General features: G+C 47.5%; 1 protein-coding gene across 1 annotated transcript in view; it reads left to right on the top strand.

The window, feature by feature from the left end:
* Positions 1–27,430, top strand: part of LOC147447829 (5'-3' exoribonuclease 4-like) — a 174,556-nt gene that overhangs the window by 88,451 nt on the left and 58,675 nt on the right. Inside the window, exon 13 of the mRNA XM_086523576.1 lies at positions 21,410–21,480. Coding sequence (XP_086379702.1) covers positions 21,410–21,480 — 71 coding nt within the window. The remainder of the gene's footprint in view (positions 1–21,409; positions 21,481–27,430) is intronic.

Genomic DNA, 27,430 nt, shown 5'->3' with positions numbered 1-27,430 from the left:
TGCTTTTTATTGTGGACCCCCTGGAGAGTTTCTTTCTCATTGCATTACTCAGTCTAGTATTTACTGCCGTGATCAGACCGCTATTATTCATCGTCAGTTGAGGGTACGCGAGTCTGATCTTCACATCCCTCTTGGTTCCACTCAGCGCTTGCTTGAAGGAGTGGCCTCAGGATGCTTATCTCGCTGCTAGACAGAGAGAGCTCACAGAGGAGATTCGTCGCGTACAGGAGGCTAAGTCTGAGTTCACTCATCATGCTTTAGTATCTCATTGGATAGCTAAAGCTGATCGAATGAATAAAGACTTCTTCGTTGCGCATAAAGAGTGCCCTCCTGGCACCACCCTTCGGACTTTGTGCGATGCTCAGGGGACACTACATATGCATCTTGATGTTATACTTGATATGCCTGCAGATTATTTTGAGACATTGTTTACTGCTGATGTATGCACTATTGAGGTTTTACTTGCACGTGAGCAGATCTGGCATCACACGCGACACCGTTGTACATACACTATGGCGCAGATCTTGTTGGCACCCTTCACACTTGCAGAGCTCCATGCTGCTATAGAGAGTCTTGATCCATGCTCGTGTCCGGGAGAGGATGGCCTCACTAGAGCTTTCTTTTTGACATATTGGGATGTATTGCATTTACCATTGCTTCGCGGTTGTTAGGATATCTTTGCATCATGATATATGCATCCGGATCTTTGTTCAGGTCTCATATCTCTTATTCCGAAGGGGGGTGACACCACTCAGCTTCGACAGTGGAGACCTATTACCCTACTCCCTTCGGTCTATAAGATATTAGCGTTAATGACCAGCCATCGCTTGCGGCCGTTTTTACCTGATATTATTCATACTTCTCAGACAGGCTTTGTCATGGATCGATGCATCCTGGATAATATCTTCACTTTTTATGAGGCAATGGAGTGGGCCAGATCATCTTCTGAGCCTCTCGCTTTTTTCATCCTTGACTTCGAGAAAGCATACGATCGTGTTGAGTGGGACTTTCTCGAAGGAACTTTAGCCATATGGGTTTCCCTTCAAGATAGAGCTCATGCATTTCCGCTCTCTTCAGGACTGCCAGCAGTGCTATTACTATTGGTGGTCGTGTCAGTTGCAATTTTGAGCTTTCTCGATCTGTCCGTCAGGGATGTCTCTAGCGGCATATCTGTATCTGTTTGTAGGAGAGACTATGTCCGACTTTCTTTGTGCTCAGAGTCATGCATTTTGTGGCTTGATCATGCCAGTACCTACAGCTCCAGACCTTATCGATCAGGAGTTTGCTGATGATACTATGCTCATGTTACGCTATTTGCTAGCTGCTCTTGATGCCATGCGGGAGGTGGTTTTTTGCATTGCCAGTGGTGCACGCATTAACTGGCATAAATCCTATGGGTTACTGGTTGGCAGTGATGACATACCTACTTGGGGGGTAGCTGATGGTTTCACATGGCTGCGATTGGGTCAGACATGCAGATATCTGGGCTTTCAAGTTGGATTAGATGTTACCTCACAGCAGCAGTTTGCACCCGTACTACAGTCTATTCGTAGGAAGCTATGCCATTGGTCTTCAAGTCATCTGTCGTTGGCTGGCCGTGCATTGGTCGCCAACCAGGTCATTCTGGCTACAATATGGTATACGGATTCTTGTTGGATGTTACATTCTGGTGTGATAGCTCCGCTCCGCCGCCTAGTGCGGAACTTTTTATATAGTGGCACAGATGAGACTACTGATACCCGTGCTCGAGTTCGTTGGTCCACGATTATTCGTCCTAGGTCAGAGGGAGGCCTTGGCATTATTGATCCAGAGTTACAGAGCCGCGCCCTTCTTACCAAGCTTATTGTTCGGGGTCTTTTTCCCGGACAAGAACCTTGGAAGATGCTTCTTCAGGCCGCTCTTTGCGCAGTGACTCCACGACTCGGCACTAGAGATGGTCATACTTGGCAGACATGGTATCGTTTTCTCTTTATTGATGCCCCCTTGTCCACCACCTCCCTCTCCCCCTTCATCCGATCACTCCTTCAGATTTTAGTTTCCATGCGACGGGCTATCTTACGCTCACCTCCCTCATGTCGTGAGGAGATTGAGCGCCAGCCTCTCATTTGGAATGCTGCAGTTCTTGATTCTTTGGTTGATCCACCCCGTCAGCTTGGAGAGAGGACTCACATTGATTGGGCTGCTTGGGACGCTGGCCCTGTTGCCTCTATGCGGTTGTTTCATGAGACACGGATGCTGGATGCTGATTTTGTGGCTGAACATTATGACATTGGTCGCGGGGTGACAGACAGATTGCTTGAGATTGATTTCGCCGTTACTTCATTGTGGGATGCAGTCATGAGAGGCACGGTTCAGATGCCTTCCCATTGTGGCTGGGAAGGCCTCTTTGCTCAGAGCACTCTCTTATTAGTTCGTTTAGACACCATGCTATTCACAGTTGATGCTGACTAGTTTGAGGGGATTCATGCTAAATTGACATATGGTGCCACCTCTCCGCACCCTGTCCTTCCCGGAGCTTGATGGGACGCCATCAGAGTAGTTGGCTCCCGCGGGAAGCGTCGTTGTGTTGACCCCCATTTCACTTCCGCTGATGTTGCACTTTGGAGGCTTTGGGTGTGGGAGGGTCGTGCCCTATCTCAGCTTTATTGGGACCCAGGAGAGTGGCATTGGCCTCACTCTTACCCCACCTGTGCACCTGTATCCTTCTTTGAGTACACTGTCAAGATTGGACGGTTAGCATTGATAAGACAACAGCCAGAGCAGCCCACTCGTATGCGTTTCTGGTTACATTCAGGCCTCTCTCATGCCTATCTGCAACAGTTTTGGTCCGCCATCTGGGATTTACATGCGGTTCGTCGTATTTCTTTTTTCACGTGGATGATTGCACATGCGGGACTTCAAGTTGGGACTTGGCTAGCTACTATGGGTCATGATCCATTATGTACTCGCTGTCCTTTGCGACTCCTTGAGTCACCTGCACACTGTCTTTGGTCATGCTCATTGGTCATGCTCAGCTTCCCATGTAGTGTGGCTTGCAGTTTGCTTTCTACTTAGCAGAGCAGGTGTTCAACATGGATTTCTTACTTGGGGATCTGTCTCATGGTTGATATCGATGCCCGGCCCCCATCTTTTTTACGAGGGCTCAGACATAGATCCAGCCTTTATGCTTACCTCTGTTGGTTATCGGCGAGGGACTTTGGCTATGCTACCACAGATTGCTTGGCAGGGGGATTCTCAGACACGTGATGAGGTTTTTTCAGTCATCACTAGTATTACACTATGGAATGTTTGGAGAGCTCGTTGTCTCCACATTCTAAGTGCGGCTCCAAAGCTCCTTCAGGATACCCTCATTGCCATTTGGATGGACATCATTCACACCCTGATTTGGCAGTGGGATTCTTCCTCAGGTGCATCTCGAGCAGCCAAGGCTCGCCGATTTCCTTCCTTCGGCGTTGGGCACGATCCCCACTCTTCTTCACACTTACAGGTGGCCAGATTACGTGGCATTATGCCCCTCCTCGGTGGTTTCTCCTCCACTCTTCACACCGACCACCATGACATTGTTTTAGTCGAGTTGTCACTATAGTGGCTCTCCTCCTTACATTCAGCTTGTACACCCCACGTGATAGGCTATTTTGGCATCTGTTGGGGATTATATTGTACTCGGTAATATACAGCCTTGACTTTTTCCAAAAAAGAGAGGGAAATGAAATGAAATGAAATGTTATATTAACGTGTTCAAAAGGCCAAAGTGACCTATGACACCAAAAAGTTACAATGTGGTGGATCTGATACAAAGTCAGAGTCAAAGTAACAAGATGACAACAATGACAAAAATGAAATGACAAATGCCACAATAAAATACTATACTACTATACTATGGAATCCTTAACTACTAGGTGTGAACAACAGCTAGTTGGGATATCTAGATCACAAGAGATCCAGCATCGGTCACTGGCGGATCTCATCAATCTGCTCCATGGCGTCGTGCATGTCGGGCCAACGTGATCCGAATCCTCTGATGCAGCCTCCGTCAATGCTGTGTAGTCCTCCGCAGTCGTGGGCGTCTGGATCTTCCAAGCTCAGTCGCTCGGTCGATCAGTGTGCCTCTGGTGTGAGACGACAAGCTCTGCTGTGGTAGTGACTCCTCCGGGTGTCCAGTGACAGCTCTAAAGAAATCTGTGATCTGTCTCTGGGATTGGCTAGCGTCTTCTCTCATCAGGATCTCTCTGTGTCTGCGTAGCTCGAGCAAAAACAAGCCCAAGCATCTCTGATCCTCGTACTGCATGACTCTGGAGAATGGTCCAAAGCCCTCTCTGAACAAGCAATGGAAGCGGCCTCTTATCTCATAATAGACGGGGCAGTGGCATGTGTAGTGCAACTCTGTCTCAGGCTCGATGTCACAGAGGGGGCATGTCCTGGCCTCTGCTGGTACTCTGCTGTATCTCCCAGTCTTGATCCGCAACTGGTGTGAAGATGTACGTATCTGGCCGATAGCACATCGTATCCCATGAGACAAGTGGGTGTCCATGTATCTCGGCCTCGTCACAAAGCCATCAACCGTAAGCTGGAGGAACTGCTCTCTGTAGAAAGCCATCTTCGTGCCCAGCTCCTGTGCTGCCTGTATCCATGTCCTCCTGGTGTCTAGCTGAGTCAAGTCCTGGCGGATGAGCCTGGTGATCTCGGACTGTGTAAGAGTCAGAGAGGGTGCATCCAGTGAGTACTGGAAGGGAGGCAATCTGTCTATGCTGAACCCATGCGCCTGAAACCATGATGTCATCTCCCCATACCAGCATGCTGTATCTCCCTGCATGGCTAACTGTTGAGAGGACTCAAGTGCAAGGCGAGCATATCTGTCTCTGGGAAGTTCCCACATGCGGTGTATGAAGGAGACCGATCTGGTGAGCACCTCCACCACTAGTGGGGGGGCAACTAGCCCTGCTCGAACAATAGCACGTGGTACTGAGGCCTTGGCTCTAATGAGCCGCGAGATCATAGAGACTAGAGGCTTCTCCATGTCCCCCCATCCATAACTGCGGCCTGTCCTCCCGTGATGATCTAATGAAGGTCCCCAGATCTCTGCTCCATAAAGTAATGCAGAAGCCACCAGAGTGTCAAAGAGCCAGAGCTTCGTCCTAGGCTCCTGAAACTGAACCTGTGAACACATCCTTTCCAATCTACCCAATGCTGCATGGGTTCTGGTCAGTCTAGTCTCTGCTGCCCTCCTCAATGAAAATGTTGGCCCACTAAAAACCACTCCGAGGTAAGTGTACGCATCTGTATACTCCACAGTCGCCTGGCTGTATGTGAATGCTGGTGCTGACCTCCTGATCCACTGCGGGGTGGTATTAAATACCATGACCTTGGTTTTACCAAGGTTGACGGATTAACCACTTTCTTAAGCAAATCTATTCAAACCATCCAAGTGACGTTGCATCCCCTCCGGAGAGTCGGAAATCAACACAATATCATCAGCATATAACAATAATGGAATCCATGTCCCTGCCAGCTGTGCACCTCTATCACCATCTCTCTCAATGTAGTCAGAAACCTTAGCTAGTAGCTCTGCGTGTAGGTCCTCTTTCTCTTTCTTCCACTGCGCGCCTTCGTTGAGAAACATTTGAAGAAGGTTGGCCTTCTCTTTCCACCATCCCTCCATATCTGCTTTCCAGTCTTTCATCTCCCTCTCCATTTGTGTAATCCGCTTGTTTGTGAGCACAAAAGTTGCCTTCGGATGGGGCTTACATACCGGCGAAGTAGTCATTACGTCCATTAAAAATCAACAGTACAATTTGCACTTCTGCCAAGTCAAACCCCCTATGTCCACATCACACATACATCCTTGTCCCGCTTGATGCATACATAAGTGTTCCTCATATCAATCATATATTTTTCATTTTCTGTAATTTTTGCAATTTCCTGCAATTTCCTGTCAATGCTGCAAATTATTTAAATCCTGAGATTCTGAGCTTTCCCTGCAGGAAATCTGGAAATCTGACAATGTTTGCACTGTAATGCACCTGCGGGTTTTGGGGGTGGGGGGGGGGGGGGGGGTGGGGCGCGTGGGGTGTAGTTCAGATGATAGTAATCCCGTGTGGTGGGGGGTTGGGGTTGCGGCGCACTGTCACAACAGGGGGGGAGGGCGCTGTCCAGCTGAACAGCAGGCAGCAGCCCAGGTGGCGCGTAGGCAGCAGGCAGCAGCAAACAGTTGGCGCGCAGGCCGCAGCAAATAGGTGGCGCAGGTTAATAGCAGCAGTTGGCGCGCAGGCAGCAGCAATTTGGTGGCGCAGGTCGTCAGTAGTAGTGGCTGCGTGTCAGCAGCAAACACTGCGCGTCAGAGAGAGAGAGAGAGAGAGAGAGAGAGAGAGAGAGAGAGAGAGAGAGAGAGAGAGAGAGAGAGAGAGAGAGAGAGAGAGAGAGAGAGAGAGAGAGAGAGAGAGAGAGAGAGAGAGAGAGAGAGAGAGAGAGAGAGAAATGAAATGAAATGTTATATTAACGTCTTCAAAAGGCCAAAGTGACCTATGAGACCAGAAAGTTACAATGTGGTGGATCTGATACAAAGTAAGAGTAACGAGATGACAAAATGACAAAATAAAATAAAATACTATGGAATCTTAGACTGCTAAGTGTGGACTAAGCCGCTAAAACAGCTAGCTCGGATAACTAGATCACAGGAGATCAAGCATCGGTCATTGGTGGATCTCATCAATCTCCTCCATGGTCAGTAGTCTGACCGGGCATCGTGCACGTCAAGCCAAAGTGACCCGGATCGTCTGCTGCAGCCTCTGTCGATGTTGTGTAGTCCTCCGCAGTCGTGGGCGTCTTGATCTCCCCAGCTCAGTCGCTTGGTCGATTAGTATGCCTCTCGTGTAAAGCGACGAGCTCTGCTGTGGTAGTAACTCCTCCGGGTGTCCAATGGCAGCTCTAAAGAAGTTTGTGATCTGTCTCTGAGATTGGCTAGTCTTTCCTCTCATCAAGCTCTCTCTGTGTCTGTGTAGTTTGAGCAAAAACAAACCCAGGCATCTCTGATCCTCATACTGCATGACTCTCTGGGACTGGCTAGCCTCTCCTCTCATCACGCTCTCTCTGTGTCTGCGTAGCTCGAGCAAAAACAAGCCCAAGCATCTCTGATCCTCGTACTGCATGACTCTGGAGAATGGTCCAAAGCCCTCTCTGAACAAGCAATGGAAGCGGCCTCGTATCTCGTAGTAGACGGGGCAGTGGCATGTGTAGTGCAACTCTGTCTCAGGCTCGATGTCACACAGGGGGCATGTCCTGGCCTCTGCTGGTATTCCGCTGTATCTCCCAATTTCAATCCGCAGCTGGTGTAAAGATGTGCGTATCTGGCCAATAGCACATCGTATCCCAAGAGACAGGTGAGTCGCCATGTATCTGGGCCTCGTCACAAAACCATCCTCCGTAAGCTGGAGGAACTGCTCTCTGTAGAAAGCCATCTTCGTGCCTAGCTCCTGTACTCGTTGTATCCATGTCCTCTTGGTGTCTAGCTGAGTCAAGTCCTGGCGAATGAGCCTGGTGATCTTGGATTGTGTAAGAGTCACAGAGGGCGCATCCAGTGAGTACTAGAAAGGAGGCAATCTGTCTATGCTGAACCCACGCGCCTGAAATCATCACGTCATCTCCCCATACCAGCATGCTGTATCTCCCTGCACGGCTAACTGTCGAGAGGACTCAAGTGCAAGGCATGCATATCTGTCTCTGGGAAGTTCCCACATGCGGTGTATGAAGGAGACAGATCTGGTGAGCGCCTCGACCACCAGTGGGGAGGCAGCTAGCTCTGCTCGTTTAATAGCACGTGGTACTGAAGTCTTGGCCTTAATGAGCCGCGAGATCATAGAGACCAGAGGCTTCTCCATGTCCTCCCATCCATCACTGCGGCCAGACCTCCCGTGATGGTCCAGTGAAGGTCCCCAAATCTTAGCTCCATAGAGCAATACAGAGGCCACCAAAGTGTCAAAGAGCCAGAGCTTCGTCCGAGGCTCCTGAAACTGAACCTGTGAACACATCCTTTCCAATTTACCCAATGCTGCATGGGCTCTGGTCAATATAGTCTCTGCTGCCCTCCTCAATGAAAATGCTGGTCCATTGAAAACCACTCCAAGGTAAGTGTAAGCATCTGTATACTCCACCTTCTCCTGTCCGTATGTGAAGGCGGGCGTTGAGCTCCTGATCCACTGTGGGGTGCTATGAAAAACCATGACCTTGGTTTTACCAAGGTTGACCAACAAACCACTTTCTTGGGCGAACCTATGCAAAGCATCCAGTTGACGTTGCATCCCCTCCGGAGAGTCAGAAATCAAAACAGTATTATGAGCATATAATAATAGTGGAATCCATGTCCTCGCTAGCTGTGCACCTCTATCACCATCTCTCTCAATGTAGCCAGAAACCTCATCTACATACATACCAAATAGAGTAGGAGAGAGCGGACGGCCCTGCTTCACCCCAATCGTGGAGTAAACCGGTGTGGATAGACCCTCTGGGGTGCATACATGCCCCACTACTTACCTGTATAATGCCATGACCCCCCAAATGGTCTCTGTGGGTACTCCCTTCTGCTGTAATCTGCGCATCAATCTCGCTCTAGGCACTGTGTCAAAAGCTTTACGGAAATTTACAAAGCTGCTATAGATCCATCTCCCACGCGATCTGCCCTCCTGAATGATGGCTCTGAGTGTCAAGATATGGTCAAGAGTAGAAAAACCCCTCCTGAAACCTGCCTGCCCGGCTGCGCGCATCCCTTCTCTCTCTGCCCATCTACTCAGCTGCTGCTCAAGAATAGATTGGTACAACCGTGCGAATGTGTGTCCAATCATGATAGTCCGATAGTTCCTAGGCTCCATAGGGTCTCCCGACTTGAAGATAGGTACAATAGTAGATAGGCTCCACGTATCAGGCAAGCCCTCGCACATGGCACGATTAAACATAACTGTTGGAAGCTCTGCTAAAAAATCTCTGGCATGCATGAAATGCTCAGCTACGAAGCCATCATGATCATATGCTTTCCCAGTCTTCATCCTGTCAATGGCCTTCCTCACCATCTCAGCGGTGAAAAAACCACATGTGTGCGGGCATGGATCGGGGGGTCTGGAAGGGGGGGATGCTCAGGAACTGTGTACAAAGATGATGCATACTGGCTCCAGGCCTCTGTAGAAGTGATGGCCGAGGGGGGGGGGGAGTGCTCATGAAAGAGCCTGCATGCCTCACGTGAGTCCTGACTCAAGAATAGCTGGTATAGATCATGTTCTAGGCGAGCCAAAAATGCCCTCGTCTTCCGCCACACTAGGCGTCGGAAGTCAATTTGTGACTGCCTATGAGTGATGTTCCCCAAAAGCACCTCCCTTTGAAGTCTAGCTCTAGTGTCCCGGCATTCCTCATCATACCAACTGTTCTGGGGCATGCTCCGTGAACGGCGTCTCTGCTCAGGCTGGGTGTGTGGGTATGCCTCTGCTGTTGCATCATGTAGTGTCTTTGTCAGTATAGTAGTAAGCTCCTCCAGAGGTCGCCTTGGCTCCTCAGTGCACAGGAGAGAGAGAGAGAGAGAGAGAGAGAGAGAGAGAGAGAGAGAGAGAGAGAGAGAGAGAGAGAGAGAGAGAGACATATCTTTCCCACCGATCTGGATTAGCCAAAATGACAGCCTATGTATCCACCAATGGCATAGTAACATGGGACGCCCATTTTTGGATTTCTGTGCCAACTATGACTTGTGCCAATTGGGGGCTCTACGACTAGCCAACAAAAAACCGAAAGTGTCGAACACAAATTGTCAAGATCATGTGCATATGTGTCATCTTTATTTCCTTCATCTAGAAGTTCATTCCTGCCAAGCTCCTTGATAATTGACATACGAAGACCCATAGAGAGAGAGAGAGAGAGAGAGAGAGAGAGAGAGAGAGAGAGAGAGAGAGAGAGAGAGTATGTTAATAGCAAGTGGCTGGTCAGACTGCCTCACCCAATCAACAACACCGTAAACGGAAAGATGATGTTCAAGATACAGCAGTACTAGAAAAAACCTGATTGCGATGTATGAATGAGATCTCACTAGGAGGAGTGTGACCAGGTAGCAATCATGAGAGTATCTGTCACCAGGAGGTGTATTTTTCCTGTTGCCTTCTTTAAATATGCTCTACATATTTTCATTTATTTTATTTTTTTCTTGTTCTCCCGAAACCCTTGAAAAGGTGCAAGTGGACATTGCATGGCTTGTGTGAAATGGGTGCAACCAATCTGGTTTCTCAGAGCGGGAATCTAGGTCGGTCTATCGGGGACTGGTCGAGCTAGTTAGTATTGAATTCTGATGAATTTGGGCCACTCAGTAAGTCACTGACAACATTATATGCATAGTGGACACATGTCAGTAGGAGAGCTACCTGCTGGTCAACACACACCTCCAGAAGGTCTATTCCCAGTTGGGAGCGCCCAAATATGAGAGTGGAGGCTGATTTCCAGTTTTGTGAGTGGATTTTCAGGTTCACAGCTGTAACAGAAAGCTTGCCTTCTCCCTTCTCTCATGGAGCGTGATGATTCGGATCTCATGCATCTCCCCCCCTAACCCCCCCCCCCCCCCCCCCCCCCCCCCCCCCCCCCCCCCCCCCCCCCCCCCCCGCCCTTTACACATATGGTAATGCCCCACTAATTTGGGATCCTCATATGACTGCACATTCTTGTGGGTTTTATGCGCGTTTGCCAAGGCCAGAGCCTTTTGAACACGGATTAGTTAATTGCTAATCCCCCACAAGTACGCACAATTCCATCACGAGAGATTGTGAAATAGGAGAGTTCTCTCGCGTGAAAACTCGTCCAAATCAAAGGGGAAGTGTCCCGTTGTGTGCGAGATCTCTTGAAACACTCATAGACGTGTTTGCTCTGCTCAAAACGATCCAACTTAGAGAATTATAGTGTGCTGCGTTTATATGCAAGTTTAGGGTTTCTCACCTAAACTGCAAGAAGATAACACCAAGGAAGCCTCCGGGTGGTTATACAAGAGTTTGGGCACCTATCAGTGACCAAAACAGGGAATTACAGCATGCTCAAATTTACTTACACCTCATTGGGAAGTTTGTAAAGTGCAATGGAATGCGTCCTAGGCTCAAACTTTTGACCTACAGAGATTTTGGCGCTGTTATGTTGCCGAAATGGGGTGGAAAACCTGTAATTTCTGCCATTGACAGGTTTGGACACCTTGGTGACAGTTTGGTGTAAGTGTTCAGACTGTTTCCAATTGAATAAAGAAATAACAAAAGATGTGCCAGTCTATGGGGCCTACATGGTGTCGGTCTTAGTGTGCGCGAATGACATTCTAGTCGTTGGACGCATGTTTATACTCTCTTCTTCTCAACCTCTGTGTGAAATCAACATGTAATTGAATTAGTGCTGCTCTCTATTGTGTACTGGCTGGTTTTAGTATCTGTCTCCATTGACAAAGGATGGAGGTGTTACCGCCCTTTGGTACACGAGAAATCAGCCTAGACGACATAGATGTAGAAATCTCAATGGTATCAAAAAGGTGTGTTGGAGGCCTTGCAATAGCAACATACCTATGAAATTCGAATACTCAAAGAAGAACTTACAATTTAATCCATCCCCTCCTAGACAAGTGGCATTGCCAATGCCACATAAGGAATCACGCATCTTGGTCAACGTGAAGGCATCAATAACATGTGACAATTTCCACAATCACCATAGGAAGCACATTTCCCGTTTGTTTCGGCAATCCAAGTCGAAATTGCAATGTGATAGGTGAACCCAGATTTCTCTTGTTGGGATGGGTCAAGGATGCTCTAGCCTTCACCTCTTAGTCACCGAGAAAAGCATCCCCAGAAACTATCCTAGACGTCTCCGAATGTTTTTTTTTTTTTTTTGCAAGCAAAAGATCCTTTCGCTAGTTACGAAAACTACCATAGGCTACAAACGGCGCCTGCTAGAGAGGGCTACATCAAAATGTGGGAAGACTCTCCTAGTGAAAATAAAAGAATATGTAGAATGATGGCTAAATCTGGAGATAGGAGGAGGAAACAACCACACTGGCGGACGGTACTGCCATCTAGGCGCAACATGACCGATGGTGAAGAAAGGCCTTGGGCGCCAATGTCGCAAGAAGGCCTCGCCGCGCTCCCGCGTGTTGTCGGAGCTGCCCTAAAGTCTCTCAAACTGGCTCCTAAGTGTATGGATCAGCTCTAGCCAAATGTCGCGTATAGCCTTTGCTGGTGGGACAAGTCGAGCCTCGAAGATACGAAATCAGTGGGCTCGCGAGATGAACCATAGTGTCAGGTTGCAAATGAGCTTCCAACACCACTCTCTATCGCTACTCCACTCTTGAGGGACGAGGGCTGGAGTGCAGGCCGGCCCTCGTGTATCACAATCATCCTACTGACTGAAGCCATTCGAAGACAAGGTGTTGGGCCTGTGAGCTTGGACCAAGCTGCAACACCCTAAGTGTATTGGCTGGCTGTGGGAAGTGCAAGCAACAGCCAAATAGTCCGAAGTCAAATCTGTTGTGCCATGGACGGGGCAGTCCCTTGAACAGTGAAGCTGGGTCTCAAGTGGGTGTGTTAGGTGCAACGGAATGATTGTTTGCGCTTTGCTCAAGATGAGTGCTCCGAACTGTGCTCAAGGTTCCTTTTAGTTCTTATGGAAGGGAGAGCCTTCCGTTCTTAATGGAAAGTGCTATGATCACAAACAAAGTGAATGGACATTGTGCGTGCAAGTGTATGAGACTGAGAGATAGAGAGAAGAGAGATACGACACCAGAGACGTTGTAAAAGCCTCCTCCGAAGGCCCCGGTCTTGTCGGCGAGAGTAGTCTACTTATTGATTGCACAATCTAGTACAAATGAATGCAAGTGATTGATGCAAATCTAGGCTATGTCGACGATGACGACGAAGTCGACCTAACGGCTGAAATCTGTAATCTTTCTACTGCTGTCCAAAAACGCTATGGACTGAAATCTGCAAATCTTCTATCTGTTGAATTCTGACTCTATGTCAATCACGATGCGACGACGACGATGCGCTGAAAACGCAGATGCTGAAAATCTGCGTTTTCCAGGCTGAAATTGTAAACCTTGCGGAAACTGACCGTGTGGCGAGGAACTACTGCGGGAAGGTGAGATCTGCGAGGTTCGGGACTTGATCTGCGATGTCTGACTGCTGAAAACTGAAAACGTTGATCCTAGGGCTGATTTTGTCGCGATAGATCTGCAAAACGCTGAGGTTGCTGGCAGATGCAAAAACGCTAGGGCTGAAAATCTGTGTTTCTGTCGCCGTGGCTCTGCAAATGCAAAACGCTAGGGCTGATCTGAGGTTTAGTTGTCGTCGGAATCTGTAAGTGCAAATCGTTGGCTGATCTGGTCCAAAAACGCTAGGCTGTTGCAGTTGGAGCAAAAACGCTAGGTCACTTGGGGGGTTCTACTGGGGTTCTGCTGAGAAAGTGCCTGTTGAGCATGTGCTCCTGCTGCCTCTTCTGCCATTTAGTGCTAACTTGGGTTTGCTTATATACAAACTTAGCAAAATTGCCCTACCTACTTTTGTTGGGAAGTCACTTAAAAATAATAAGTGAAAAATGTCAAAAATAGGGAAAATAGGCTAAATGCATTGGAAAAATCCCCTAACTGATTCTAATGGATTTTGATGGGAATACTGATGATCATGCTGTGTGCAACCAGAGGATATGCATCTACACTAAGTGACTGGGCATGCACGGTCTACGAATAGACTCACAACTCACAAAAGTGCAAGATCACTTCTAAATCTATAGACTGAATGAACTGACTGAACCTTGATCATGCTGTAGCTTGTCCACGGACACATAGGATTGGATGTGTCACGTGACATCCCCTCCTTTTCAAAGTGAGGTACTGGTACCGAATTTATGGCGTCGAGGGAGATCGCCAGTAGCATCCGGAATCCTGGAAGAGACTCTTCGCCGGCTCACGCTGATGTGTGGGTCGTGCGGTACTTGAACTTCATAAAGGTTTGCAACGCTTGCTTCTATGGGCCGCGCCGAAAGCGACATAAAGTCTTCTGTGGCTCCTTCGATGCTTCAACTTCGTCTTTAGTCATGCTGCCTTCTTCTTCAAGAATCTCCATGGCTGAAAATTCTTGAAACCATTTCCAACACAAAACCATGAACATACCTATTCCATGTAAAGTGTGTGGAAAAAATCTTGTCTTCTCTAAAGACTGTGCATGCAATGTAAATGACCCAATAGACGGAATGCCAAATCGGTCACCACATACACGCAAACAATGAGATCGAATCTTTCTTTTTATGATCTAGAGCAATTAAATGTGGCAAAACACAATGAAAATGCCCATGCTTGGTGCTCATACTCTCATGTGCTCGTTCGGAAACTGTGTCATGCCAAGGAGGAGACATGGAATGTGACTTCCTTACATACATACTTTTCAGCTTTTCATGAAAAATCCGCATGCTCATCCGCATGCTCATTCATGCTCATCCATGAGAGAAACGTGCTCAACATACAATATGTCATGCCTAGGAAAAGGGATCACATAAAGATGCTGACTAAAATACAGGCAACGATCACGAATGAAACATTCGAACAATTCGTGCGTATCAATCCTGCGAACACATAATACTTCTTGTGAGGGTTCTTTGGACCAAGGCTCGAGAGCCAAGATCGCTTCTTCGTGATTGATCGAATCTACAACGAGGTTAGCTTCGCTAGAAAAAGCATCCACTAACACATCATCCTTGTGAACAATCACATCATCTTCATGCAACTCATCATGCTTGTGAGAAATCACATCTTGATCATGCAAATCATCATGCTTCTCATTGGCATCCAGATCATCATGCTTGTCATCTGAATCATCATGCTTATCATCATGCAAATCATTTTGCTTATCATTGTCAATCAAATAATCATCATGCTTCACATAATCATGCAAATCCTGTGTATCATGCGTTGCAGAAGAAGAGACTGAGAAAGTCTCCTTTTCCCGAATCTCTTGCGTCTATGCCTGAACTTGAGAAAAGAGTCGCAAGAATTCTTTCATGTGTTGGTTGCTCTTTTCTTTGAGGGCTTTGTTCTTGCGATCAAATTTGGCTTGTATTTCTTTGGCTTCCAAGCGTGCTTGCTCGTGCTCATGCTCTATGGCTGCCCTTCGTTCTTCGTCAGCCTTTCTTTCTGCTTCTCTTTCTGCTTTTCTTTCTTCGTGTTCTAACAGTCTTTCCTTAAACAACTGCTTCAACTCCTCCATAGGAGTTAGTGCAATCCTTGACGCAGATGGGGAAGGGCGAGGGTCGGAAAAACCTCCTGGTGGGGAAAATTCTTCTTCGCCTCTCTCATGCTCATCACCTCCAAGCGAAGTATCCATTCTGCTTCGAGTGATGACCATTCTGAAGTCGTGGGTTCTTGGTCTCTTGGGTTCTTAAGTTCACAAGGAACTTGGGTTCTTGAGGGTCTTGAGGTTCTTGAGGTTTTCTTTTCGTTGCAAACCGCGTTTGAGAAGGATCTTCTCTTCGCATGAGTTCTACTCTTTTCTGCGGGCACGCCCCTTGGCGTCCTTGCGTTCACACCAAGGTTCCTTTTTCCCACCTCACGTCGATTGGCCGGCCGCTAAGTGCACGTGCCGCTCTCAATGAGTGAAAAGAGACACAAGGGGAGGTTGGACAAGCCCTTCTTTCTTGGGATTCCTGTCACTCTTCAAAAACACGATTAGGAATCGATACGCCCAAGAGAACTTGGGTTCGTGCGACCGCAACAAGCAAAAAAAATTCTTGTGATTCTTGTGGTTCTTTCCTTGAGTGATAGAGAACACTGCCAAAGCTCTGATACCAATGTTAGGTGCAGCAAAATGATTGTTTGCACTTTGCTCAAGATGAGTGCTCCGAACTGTGCTCAAGGTTCCTTTTAGTTCTTATGGAAGTGAGAGCCTTCCGTTCTTAATGGAAAGTGCTATGATCACAAACAAAGTGAATGGACACTGTGCGTGCAAGTGTATGAGACTGAGAGATAGAGAGAAGAGAGATACGACACCAGAGACGTAAAACCCTCCTCCGAAGGCCCCATTCTCGTCGGCGAGAGTGGTCTACTTATTGATTGCACAATCTGGTACAAATGAATGCAAGTGACCGATGCAAATCTAGGCTATGTCGACGATGACGACGGTGATGACGAAGTCGACCTAAGGGCTGAAATCTGCAATCTTTCTACTGCTGTCCAAAAACGCTATGGGCTGAAATCTGCAAATCTTCTGTCTGCTGAATTCTGACTCTATGTCGGTGACGATGTCGATGACGACGCGTTGAAGACGCAGATGCTGAAATCTGCGTTTTCCGGGCTGAAACTGTAAACCTTGTGGAAACTGACCGTGCAGCAAGGAACAGTTGCAGGAAGGTGAGATTTGCGATGTTCGAGACTTGATCTACGATGTCTGACTGCTGATAACTGAAAACGCTGATCCTAGGGCTGATTTTGTGGCGATAGATATGCAAAACGTTGAGGTTGCTGGCAGATGCAAAAACGCTAGGGCTGAAAATCTGTGTTTCTATCGCCGTGGCTTTGCAAATGCAAAACTTTAGGGCTGATCTGAGGTCCTGCTGTCGCTGGAATCTGCAAGTGCAAATTGTTGGCTGATCTGGTCCAAAAACACTAGGCTGATACAGTTGGAGCAAAAACGCTAGGTCACTTCGGGGGTTCTTCTGGGGTTTTGTTGAGAAGGTGCCTGTTGAGCATGTGCTCGTGCTGTGTCTTCTGCCATTTAGTGCTAACTTGGGTTTGCTTATATACAAACTTAGCAAAATTGCCCTACCTACTTTTGTTGGAAAGTCACTGAAAAATAATAAGTGAAATAGGGAAAATAGGCTAAATGCATTGGAAAAATCCCCTAATTGATTCTTATGGACTCTGATGGGAATACTGATGATCATGCTGTGTGCAACCAGAGGATATGCATCTACACGAAGTGACTGGGCATGCACGGTCTACGAATAGACTCACAAAAGTGCAAGATCACTACTAAATCTAGACTGAATGGACTGACTGAACCTTGATCATGCTGTAGCTTGTCCACGGACATAGAGGGTTGGATGTGTCACGTGACAGGGTGGTTATAGGCAACACAGACTTCCTAGAGGCCGTTGTACACAAACCAACTCCCAATTGTAGTAGCTCGATTTGTAACCAACCACTAGAACATGGCGACTCTTCTTGACTGTCTGTTGTCCCACAAGCGCTCTCAAAACCGTGCCAAGAACTCGGACGTGAGACCCTCCTCCTGCCAGTGAATCGTTGCAGCAGTTTGAGCCTCTCCGGGTTGTGAGTATGTGGCAATTCAATCGTGTTGTATACTGGAATAAAAAAATATCGAAAGGGGCGCCGGTCTTTGGGGCCTACAGGGTGTTACGGTCTGCTAGGAAGCACTGTAGCTCCCAAGTCGTGCTTTGTTTGAAGTGTTAATTCCAGTCACAAGTTTATTCGTGAAGTTTTCCTTTGTATCGTAAAGTCAAGTAAAGTTTGTCGAGTAAAGAATCCGGTGAAAGCTAAAGTCTACCGCCCTACGGGCCGGTTTCATTAGCTGACAATAGATCGTGGTAGAAGACAGTAGTTACGGCACGCATATTCTCAGACTATGAAACAACTAATCCGTGAGGTCTTCTCAACTGACTAACATTGGTGTTTGCATGGCGTGGCCCCACTGTTTTAAAAAAACTCCCGAGTAACATTGTCACCCACCTGGGTCCACTGAGATCCGTGTCGATGGAACGCAAACTCATGACGCCGCTCCGCAATGCTAGTCAACTCCTTCCTAGTTTGCTGCAATTGCTCCTCCAACCAAGGACTGTCTGGATGCTGCTCCTACATCCTCTACAAGAAAGCAATGCTTCATCGAAGACGCTTCTCCTCCTCCCTCGCTGCAGCCAAGCGAGTTGCAGACTCTTCAAGGAAGAAGCGACTAAGCTCTGCCAATCCATTGGCCATTCTACCAACAAGGGTGTCTTGCATGTCCAGACTCTCTGTCCAAAGTGTCTCCACTCGCTCTCTAAGCTCGAGATCCAGCATGATCCTCTCGAGGATGCGTAGCATCCCCCCCCCCCCCCCCCCCCCCCCCCTTCTCCCTCCCTCTGCCTATCTGTCTTAGTGCGAATCACTGGCGTGTTGTTAGAAAAAGTAGTCCCTGCCAGGATGCAAAGAGATCTGCCCCATGTCACAGATTTGGTCACTGGCGTAGAAGCAATCCATCCGAGATAGATTCACTCCTCCTACCCTACAGTTTGAGCGAGAGAAAGACGGGCTATTTGGGGATTTCACAAAGCAGGAGTGTTGCCAAACATCAGAAACCCTCATAGTCATACATAGCCGCTTCCAAGCTGCCAACTCAGCCCCGTGCACGGTAGCATGGCCACCTCCAATCCTATCAGAGGGGTCCTCCAACATGTTGAAGTCCCCCCCCAACACACCACTACTCTACATGCGGCAAAGACTCAACAACATGAGACCAAAACTTCGTGCACTTGCCACAATGGGCGCATATATGTTGAGGATACCCATGAGGCAACCTTGAACGTGCATAGTAATCCACTGAGCTCTACCTGACACGATAATACCTCTGCCTACAATGGCCTGCTGTTAAGAATGTGCAATAGTCATACATACCCCTCCCTGGATACCTCCAAGTCCAAATGCAGCTGACCAAAATGTTTCATAGCGACCACACAAAATCTGACCACATCGTCTAATGCAGCTCTCACACAGATGATGCTCATGTAGCATAAGAATATCAATCTCACGCCCGCAAGGTATCGCTGAAGCTCCTGATGCAACCGACCCTTGTGACGCTGAAACTTAGGCCCATCCTTGAGACGATCCTCATGGAGTTGGTGAGAAAAAACAGATGCTCCAGCAGCAACCGACCTCGCTATCTTTGAGGTTGGTTTGGATGCGCCACCCAGGCTTAGGTCGAGTGTGCAGCTCGTATGGTTACATCCTCTGTCCAAGAATCCTTATGTACAAATACATAGCAAGGGGAGCTCTGAGTGTAAGCAAACAAATGCACCACAATGTGCTTGCAACCTGTTGCATCCGGCGGTGTCACATTGAACTTGGCTAAAGGCCAAACTGTTTGTACCAGATTTGTCACCCCTACGTCCCCTTTGTGGTGTGAGAACCTGTGGCCTCGACCTAGAGCCAGTCAATAAGTGTGTACAGGGTCCACACTGTAGGATTCCTGCCGCCCAGCGGAAAGGAGAAACCTACCGTTGTATCCAGAGCCTCAGTGCCATGGGCTACTAGAAAGAGAATGTGGTCTCAAAAGCAAGCATCCTCCAGGTTGGGAGAAGAATCACCTAGGAAGCGTGTGAAGCTGTAATCGAAGAAGTCCCATCGTCTACGAATGTCAAAGCTGGTCAAACACCTAGGGACTGTTGCCAAAGGAGAGGTCTGAACCAGAAGTGGCGGCCTCAGGTAGGGCTGTTCCTATTGAGCCATGCGACGCGTAGTGAAAGCCCTACCAAGAGATCGTCTAGTTGCAGATGTGTGTCCAGTCCCATGCGTTCAAAGCAACCACCAACCACACTCCCTTTCAATTGGCTTTTAGCTTCGAAGCAATTGCTCCTTTTGAATGTAACTCTGGATCCTATAGGGTGGGCAGCCTTTGTGTCATAGCTGAGATTGCCTCTACCAACCTGTCTCATCTCTCCATGTTGGAAGAGAGCCGCAGATTAGCTTCCTACGCTCTCCAAGCAGAGCAACTTCGTCCCTACCGTAGTGAGTATCTCCCACACCCCACCTACAATTACCTCTTTCCCTGTACCTATCCCAGCTACCACCACTACACCTATCTCAACTACACCCACTATGCATGCTACCAGCTCCCTGACACTACCACTTGCGAGTCCTATACCACCAGACATCTCTGCAGGATCTTCAGCGGTGGCAGACTGTACCTCACTATTTTGGCTCTTTGAGGAGATATTGCGAGAGTCTAAGACAGAGTCTTGTATGGTTCTATGAGCTAGTCGGGTTCCATGATGTTGTGAGTCTATTTGCTATGTCTTATGAGTTGCTGGTTCATTGTTGTGCTGTGTTTTCTTTCTGTTGGAGTGAGATTTCATGCATATTGCACTGATGAGCACCCATTGTAGAGAGCACGGCACACTTTCCCTGCTACAGGGATGTGTGTTGATAAACAAATGCGATGGCCAACTCCTTTGTGCAAGTCTCAGAGTTTGTGCTTGGCAATGTGAACCGAAATAGGACCTTGTCCCTTCAGCAGTGGTGCATAGCTGACAAGCATCACCTTGAAACTTTTCAGGGGCCAAACATTTTACCCTTGAAACGTGGTGTTTTACCACGAAACATTTCAGTCGAACGATAAGTGGGACCGAAACGTGCATAGAGGGTTGTTGAAAGGTCCTAAAACCTGAAATTATAGTACGTGGTTAACAAAACGGCACGTGTTTCACTTGATCAGCGAAACATTTCACCTGTCCAGACCCCGCCGAAATGCGTTTCATGGTGACCATGTGAATCAGAAATTTATTTGCTTTCTATAAGGAGCATGGTGTCATGGAGCTGGCTGCCAACCATTAATAGTTCCTTGAGGGGTTGTTGGGGGGCTCCGGTGGGCTTGGGCAAAAACATGGGGGGTCTGATTGTGCTGAGGCTGGGTGGGACATTTACAAGCCAAGTGGCCAAAAGCGTGGCATTTGAGACATTGTTCCGGTTGGCCGGTAACTGCCATCCTCTGAGAGTACTCTCGGCCCGCCTCTAGTTCCAGGCACTCAGGAAACTTGTGTCTGAAGCACAATCCTGGAGGCGTGGAGAGTCAGTGAGGTAGAGACACCTGTGATGAAATAGGCAAGAATTGAACTGTCAACTCCACATTCAAGCAGAATAACACAATAGGTGGGCCTGGTCTGACTGCGTCTAGAGATCTGTGCTCTTTTTAAGATATTCTATTCTGTGTTTCCCTTTCTTTCTTGCAGCATGGAAAATTTCCCTTTTGGTGATGCCAACTTTTTGGTTTGGTTATAGTATGTGTTTATGAGGTCACTTGGGCTAAGTTTTTGTCCACAACGGTGCAAAGGTTTCTGTTTTGTAGTTACCATTTTCTGCTAACAAGATGCACATGATTGGTTTGGTTATAGAATGTTTTCTGAGGTTACTGTGGCTCAGCTTTGACCCTTTGGTGCAAGAAGTTTTATCAAGCTATAAATGCCTGATCAGCAGGTCACAAACCAGGGTGATAGAACTGCTGGGTTGTAGAGGGGTCTTAAGATGGAACTCACTTTGGTGGGTGCATTTTCCTTTTGAAATGTCTGTCTGTGTCATGCTGGAATAGGAAGTTAAGTTATGCTATTTTTTTTTTTTCAATTGTGACATTAGAAAGGACTACAGCAGAAATGACCTCACATTTTGTTGCAGGTTCTCAAGTACACTGAGGGGCTCAATTGGGTTTTGCATTACTACTATCAAGGCGTGTGCTCATGGCAGTGGTAAACTGTTAGTTTCTTTCAACACCATCTTCATATAGTACCTGTTAGAGAGAGAGAGAGAGAGAGAGAGAGAGAGAGAGAGAGAGAGAGAGAGAGAGAGAGAGAGAGAGAGAGAGAGAGAGAGAGAGAGAGAGAGAGAGAGAGAGAGAGAGAGAGAGAGAGAGAGAGAGAGAAATGAAATGAAATGAAATGTTATATTAACGTCTTCAAAAGGCCAAAATGACCTATGAGACCAATCAGTTACAACGTTGTAGGAAACTATCCTGAGAGAGTGTTAACGTTGTAGGAAACTATCCTGAGAGAGAGAGAGAAACGTTGTTATATATTAACGTCTTCAAAAGGCCAAAGTGACCTATGAGACCAGAAAGTTACAATGTGGTGGATCTGATACAAAGTCAGAGTAACAAAAGTAACAAAATGACCTATGAGACCAATCTGTTACAAAATGATGAATCTAATATCATGGTCTGAAACCATGATGTCATCTGTGCATACCAGCATGAAGTGTCCCAAGGGCCAGTCTAGCATATCTGTCTCTAGTAGTATCCCACAAGCTGTGCACAAAGGAGACTGGTTTGGTAAGCGCCTCAATCTCCATACGAGGGGCAGCTAGCTCTGCTCGAATGATAGCGTGGGGTACGGAGGCCCTCGCTCTGATCAGTCGAGAGATCATAGATACCAAGGGCCTCTCCATACGTCTCCAACCATCCTGGCCTATAGAAGGTCCCCGTATGATGCAACATGGTTGAGGCTACTAAAGTATCAAAGAGCCATAACTTTGTCCGAGGTTCCTGGAAGTGAACCTGCAAACACATCCTCTCCAAGCCTCCTAAGACCGCAAAAGCTCTAGTCAGTCTAGTCTCTGCTGCTCTCCCCAAGGAAAACCTTGGCCTAGGGAAGACAACCCCAAGGTAAGTGTATGCATTTGTATACTCTACAATCTTCTGACCATATGTGAAAGTCGGTGCCGATCGCCTGATCCACTGTGGTGTGGTTTTAAACACCATAACCTTGCTTTCACCAAGGTTTACAGACAATCCACTATCCTCTCGCTGCGTACTCTCTGGTGAGTCTGAGATCAACACAATATCATCAGCATATAACAACAATGGGATCCACGTCCCTGCTAGCTGGGCACCTCTATCACCCTCTCTGTCAATGTGATCAGACACCTCATCAACATACATACCATATAGAGTAGGAGACAATGGGCAACCCTGTTTCACCCTAATGGTGGAGGGAACTAAATCAGATATCCCCTCTGGAGTGCGTACATGTCCCATCACTGATCTATATAGAGCCATAATCCCCCAAATCAACACTATGGGCACCCCCATCTCCTACAGTTTGCGCATCAATCGAGCTCTTGGTACCATGTCAAATGCTTTTCGGAAATCCACAAAGCTACAATAAATCCGTCTCCCATGTGACCTGCCCTCCTTAATGATGGCTCTGAGTGTCAGAATATGATGAAGAGTGGAGAAACCGCTCTGAAACTGGCTTGACTCTTTTCTCGTACACCCTCAACCTCTACCCAGTTACTCAACTGCTGCTCAAGAATGGATGCATACAACCGTGCCAATGTGTGCCCAACCATAATAGTGCAATAATCCCCATGCTCTATGGGTCACCTGCTTTGAAGATAGGCACAATAGTTGACAACCTCCAAGTCACAAGTAATCCCTCACACATGGCACGATCGAACAACATTGCAAGAACCTCTACCAACATATCTCTAGCATGTATAAAGTGCTCTGCTACTAGACCATCATGATCATATGTCCTGCTGGTCCTCATCCTATCAATGGCTCTCTTTACCATCTCAGTGGTAAAGAAGGTGTTGGTAGGTGGGCATGGCTCTGTAGGATTTGGAAGGCGGTCCTGTACAAGAACCGTTCATAACGATGAGGCATACTGGCCCCACATATGAGGAGAAGTAATGACTGGGGGAGGGGAGTGCTCATGAAAGAATCGCTATGCCTCTACTCAAGAACAGTTGATACAAGTCTCGCTCCATGTGGGCCAAGTAAGCTCGTTTCCTCTGTCGCACAAGGCACCGAGAAGCAATCCGAGAATGTCTGTAAGTGATGATTCCTAAAAGCAGATCTCTCTGAAGCTGGGCTCTCATCTCTCTGCACTCCTCATCATACCAACTATTCTAAGGCATGCTCCAAGAATGTCGCCTCCGATCCGGCTGAGTTTGTGGGTATGCCTTTGATGCTGCACCATGCACTGTCTCAGTCAGTAAAGTGGTACACTCCTCCACTGAGAGGATAGGACGAGTTGTGCATAGACGTCTCCTCTGTATAAACCGAGTCAGTCTCTAGTGTAAATGTATAACGGGTATGTGACCTGCCTCCTGATGTCTGGGCTGTACTATACTGAAATGAAACAGACAATGTCAAAAGAGCATGATCCACTTCTACACCCACTTGTCTGGCTCCCATTATGAAATCCTGAATACAAGGAAGAAAGCTCGGTTGTGCCATAACGTAGTCTAGTGTACTAACCTCGTGTCTGTGTGGAAAGCATGTGAAACCGGTTGCTCTAGGAAATCGTTGTAAGCCATTAAGTATGGCTAACCCATGTTAAGTCATCATCTAAGAGAGGTATCTCCCATACTCCGTCTGTTGTCTGTCATGTGAGTATCTGTCAAGCCCCAACTCACCCACATCCAGCTCTCTAAGCATCTCATTTGAAGTGTTGTAGAAGACTGTCTGGAGTTGCCCACCCGGGCATTGAAGTCCCCTAGGAGGATGATATCATCACCCCTAGAAAACTCCCATATATCATCATCTTGTATAGAGAAAGGCGACTGTTCTCTAGATGCAGCATATACTGACGTACACGGGGGAAGTAACATATGGCAATGTATAGAAATCGGCTTGTGTCAGCTCTTAGCCTCACCCACATGTATCTAGCATGATTATCTCTCTGTACAATATGTAGTAGTGGCTGTAACTCCTCCCTAATTAGCACTACTACTACTCCTGAACCTCTACCCCCATGCTCAAATCTTGCGATTGTCTTGTGGGCTATCTGCGATCTGTATCCTACTACATGTGGCATAAGCTGTCCAGGGGCCTGATGAGTCTTGGAGAAGAAAGCTCTACTCCCATGCTCAGATCTTGCGATTTTCTTGTGGGCTGTCTCCCATTTGTATCCCACCACATGTGGCATAAGCTGTCTAGGGGCCTTATGAGTCTTGGAGAAGGAAAGCAATGTCCCCGTCTCTGAAACCGTACTCAAAGGCACCAACGTCCAACCTCATAAATCCATTACAATATCAAGTAGCCATCTTCTGTGTGGTCCCATAGGTCTCACATCATCATGTAGAGCACCGCTCTACAATCACCACCCAACCATCCCTGTAAAAGGCCATCTTTCCCGTCTCCCTTGCCGCCGTTATCTGTGGCATTACCTCTCTCATGTGTGCAAGCTGTGAGAGAGTGATATCATCACGAAGGAAAATACCTGTCTTCTTCAAAGTAGGTCTCTTTCTCAAGAATTCCTTCTTCTCTTCCAAGGAGGGGAAGTGTAGTATGAGAGCTCTCACTTTTAAAGATTCTCCCGGGGTCACTCTTCTTGCCTACTCTCCATGCCTTTGTGTGCGAAGGCTTGTCCAACCCCACCATAGATGTGAGGCTTGTGACCTCTTTTTCCACATTGTTTATGTCCTTGAGGGCGGTTACCCTCGCATGTAGAGCCCGCATCCTCCTCCTTTGTTCCTCTTCGAGGGTCGTGTAAATAAGAGTGGGTGTACAAGGAGCTTCCTTACCTTTCCCTTTCTTGGCAACCTCATTCCATTTTTTTGGCCTCCTCTACTTTCTTTTGTGTTGCGGAGATGACCGCGGCCCATGACTTCTTCTCCTCACCTTCCTTGATAACCCGTTTCTTCTCTCATGGTATTCAATTCTTCCATCATGGATGACTGAATTTGTCCTTCGAGCTGCCCACTTTTTGCTTGTAGATTTCGGATGATGGAATCTTGGATGACCACTTTCCCTTGGAGTGAAGTGATTTTCTTACGCATGCCATCTCTTTCTTCGGTCCATCTTTGAAGAATAGTGCTCCTCTCCTTTCTCCACTCTTCCACTTCGTTTCTCCATTCTTATTTCCTTCTCTCTTGCTGAGAGAGAGAGAGAGAGAGAGAGAGAGAGAGAGAGAGAGAGAGAGAGAGAGAGAGAGAGAGAGAGAGAGAGAGAGAGAGAGAGAGAGAGAGAGAGAGAGAGAGAGAGAGAGAGAGATGATGATGATAATGTATTTACGTCCTAGGGGGGTCTCCAGCTCTCCTCACTAAAGTGTCTCTATGCCTGTGTAACTCAAGTAGATACAATCCAAGACATCTCTGATCCTCATAACTCATGACCCTAGATAGAGGCCCAAAACCCTCTCTGAATAGACAATGAAACGAATCACAAACCCATTCCTTGTGATGTTGAGAAGATGCTCTCTATAGAAAACCATCTTCGTGCCCAACTCGTGTACTGGCTCTATCCATGTCCTCCTCATGTCCAGCTGGATTAGATCGTGACCAATGAGTCTAGTATTCGCCACCTGTGCCAGAGACATCAAGGGTGCTTGTAGAGAGTACTGAAAAGGAGGTAGCCTGTCCATGGTGAAGCCATGTGCCTGAAACCATGATGTCATCTGTGCATACCCGCATGATGTATCCCCTTGTAGAGCTAACTGTCTGGAGGACTCTAGGGCCAACCTGGCATATCTGTCTCTGGTAGTATCCCATAGGCTATGTACAAAGGAGACTGAAATGGTAAGCGCCTCAATCTCCATAGGGGAGGTAGCTAACTCCGCTCGAATGATATCATGCGGTACGGAGGCCTTGCCTCTAATGAGCCGAGAGATGATAGATACCAAGGGCCTCTCGATACGTCTCCAACCATCCTGGCCTACACAAGGTCCCCAAACCTGCGCCCCATATAGCATAGTAGAGGAAACCAAAGTATCAAAGAGCCATAACTTTGTCCTAGGTTCCTGGAACTGAACCTGCGAACACATCCTTTCCAATCCTCCCAAATCCGCATAAGCTCTAGTCAGTCTAGTCTTTGCTGCTCTTCTCAAAGAAAATCTCGGCGAAGTAAAGACTACCCCGAGGTAATTGTATGCACTTGTATACTCCACAATCTCCTGACCATGTGTGAAAGTAGGTGCTGATCTCTTGATCCACTGTGGTGTGGTGTGGTGTGGTGTGGTGTGTGGTGTGTGTGTGTGTGTGTGTGTGTGTGTGTGTGTGTGTGTGTGTGTGTGTGTGTGAGAGAGAGAGAGAGAGAGAGAGAGAGAGAGAGAGAGAGAGAGAGAGAGAGAGAGAGAGAGAGAGAGAGAGAGAGAGAGAGACGACACTGCATGTCACGTCCCAACCACCCTCAAGGGCCCTCTTGCTCTGTCGCCAGTGTACAACGTTGTTACAACGATCCTAGGTTGTGAGATGCTAAGGAGTGCTTGATAGAGATGATTGGTTCTGCGAGGCTAAGGTTGAATGCTAAAAACGTCGATTGTTCATAGGGCTGAAATCTGCAAAGTGATGGCGATGATGGCTGAAATCGATGGTACTGATGCTGAAAAGCACTGATCTTGTAGGGATGAAAACGCTGGCAATGATGAGGCTTACCAAAACGCTGGATGGCTGATGATGGAAACGCTGGGTGCTGCTGAAAACGCTGGATATTGAGTCCTTAAACTGCAGAGCTGCGGGTACTTGTGCTGTACGTGTTCTTTCCTTCAAGTGTGACCCCCCACGGTCACCTATATAGCAAGGAAAAGCTGGCCGGAGCGACCATAAATGAGAGTCTCCACGACCTTCACAAATTATGCTTAAAGTGTCACTTATTAATAACTTAAGAGAGTGCTCACACGCTTATATGCTGAAATGACTGTACTGTGCAAGAGAGGGTATGCAACTACGATCGGCTTGAACATGTAGGTCTTGGTAGAG

Source organism: Adiantum capillus-veneris, chromosome 11 (assembly GCF_014529385.1).
Source record: "Adiantum capillus-veneris isolate H3 chromosome 11, ASM1452938v2, whole genome shotgun sequence".
NCBI lineage: Eukaryota > Viridiplantae > Streptophyta > Polypodiopsida > Polypodiales > Pteridaceae > Adiantum > Adiantum capillus-veneris.
This window is presented reverse-complemented; position numbering and strand designations above follow the sequence as displayed.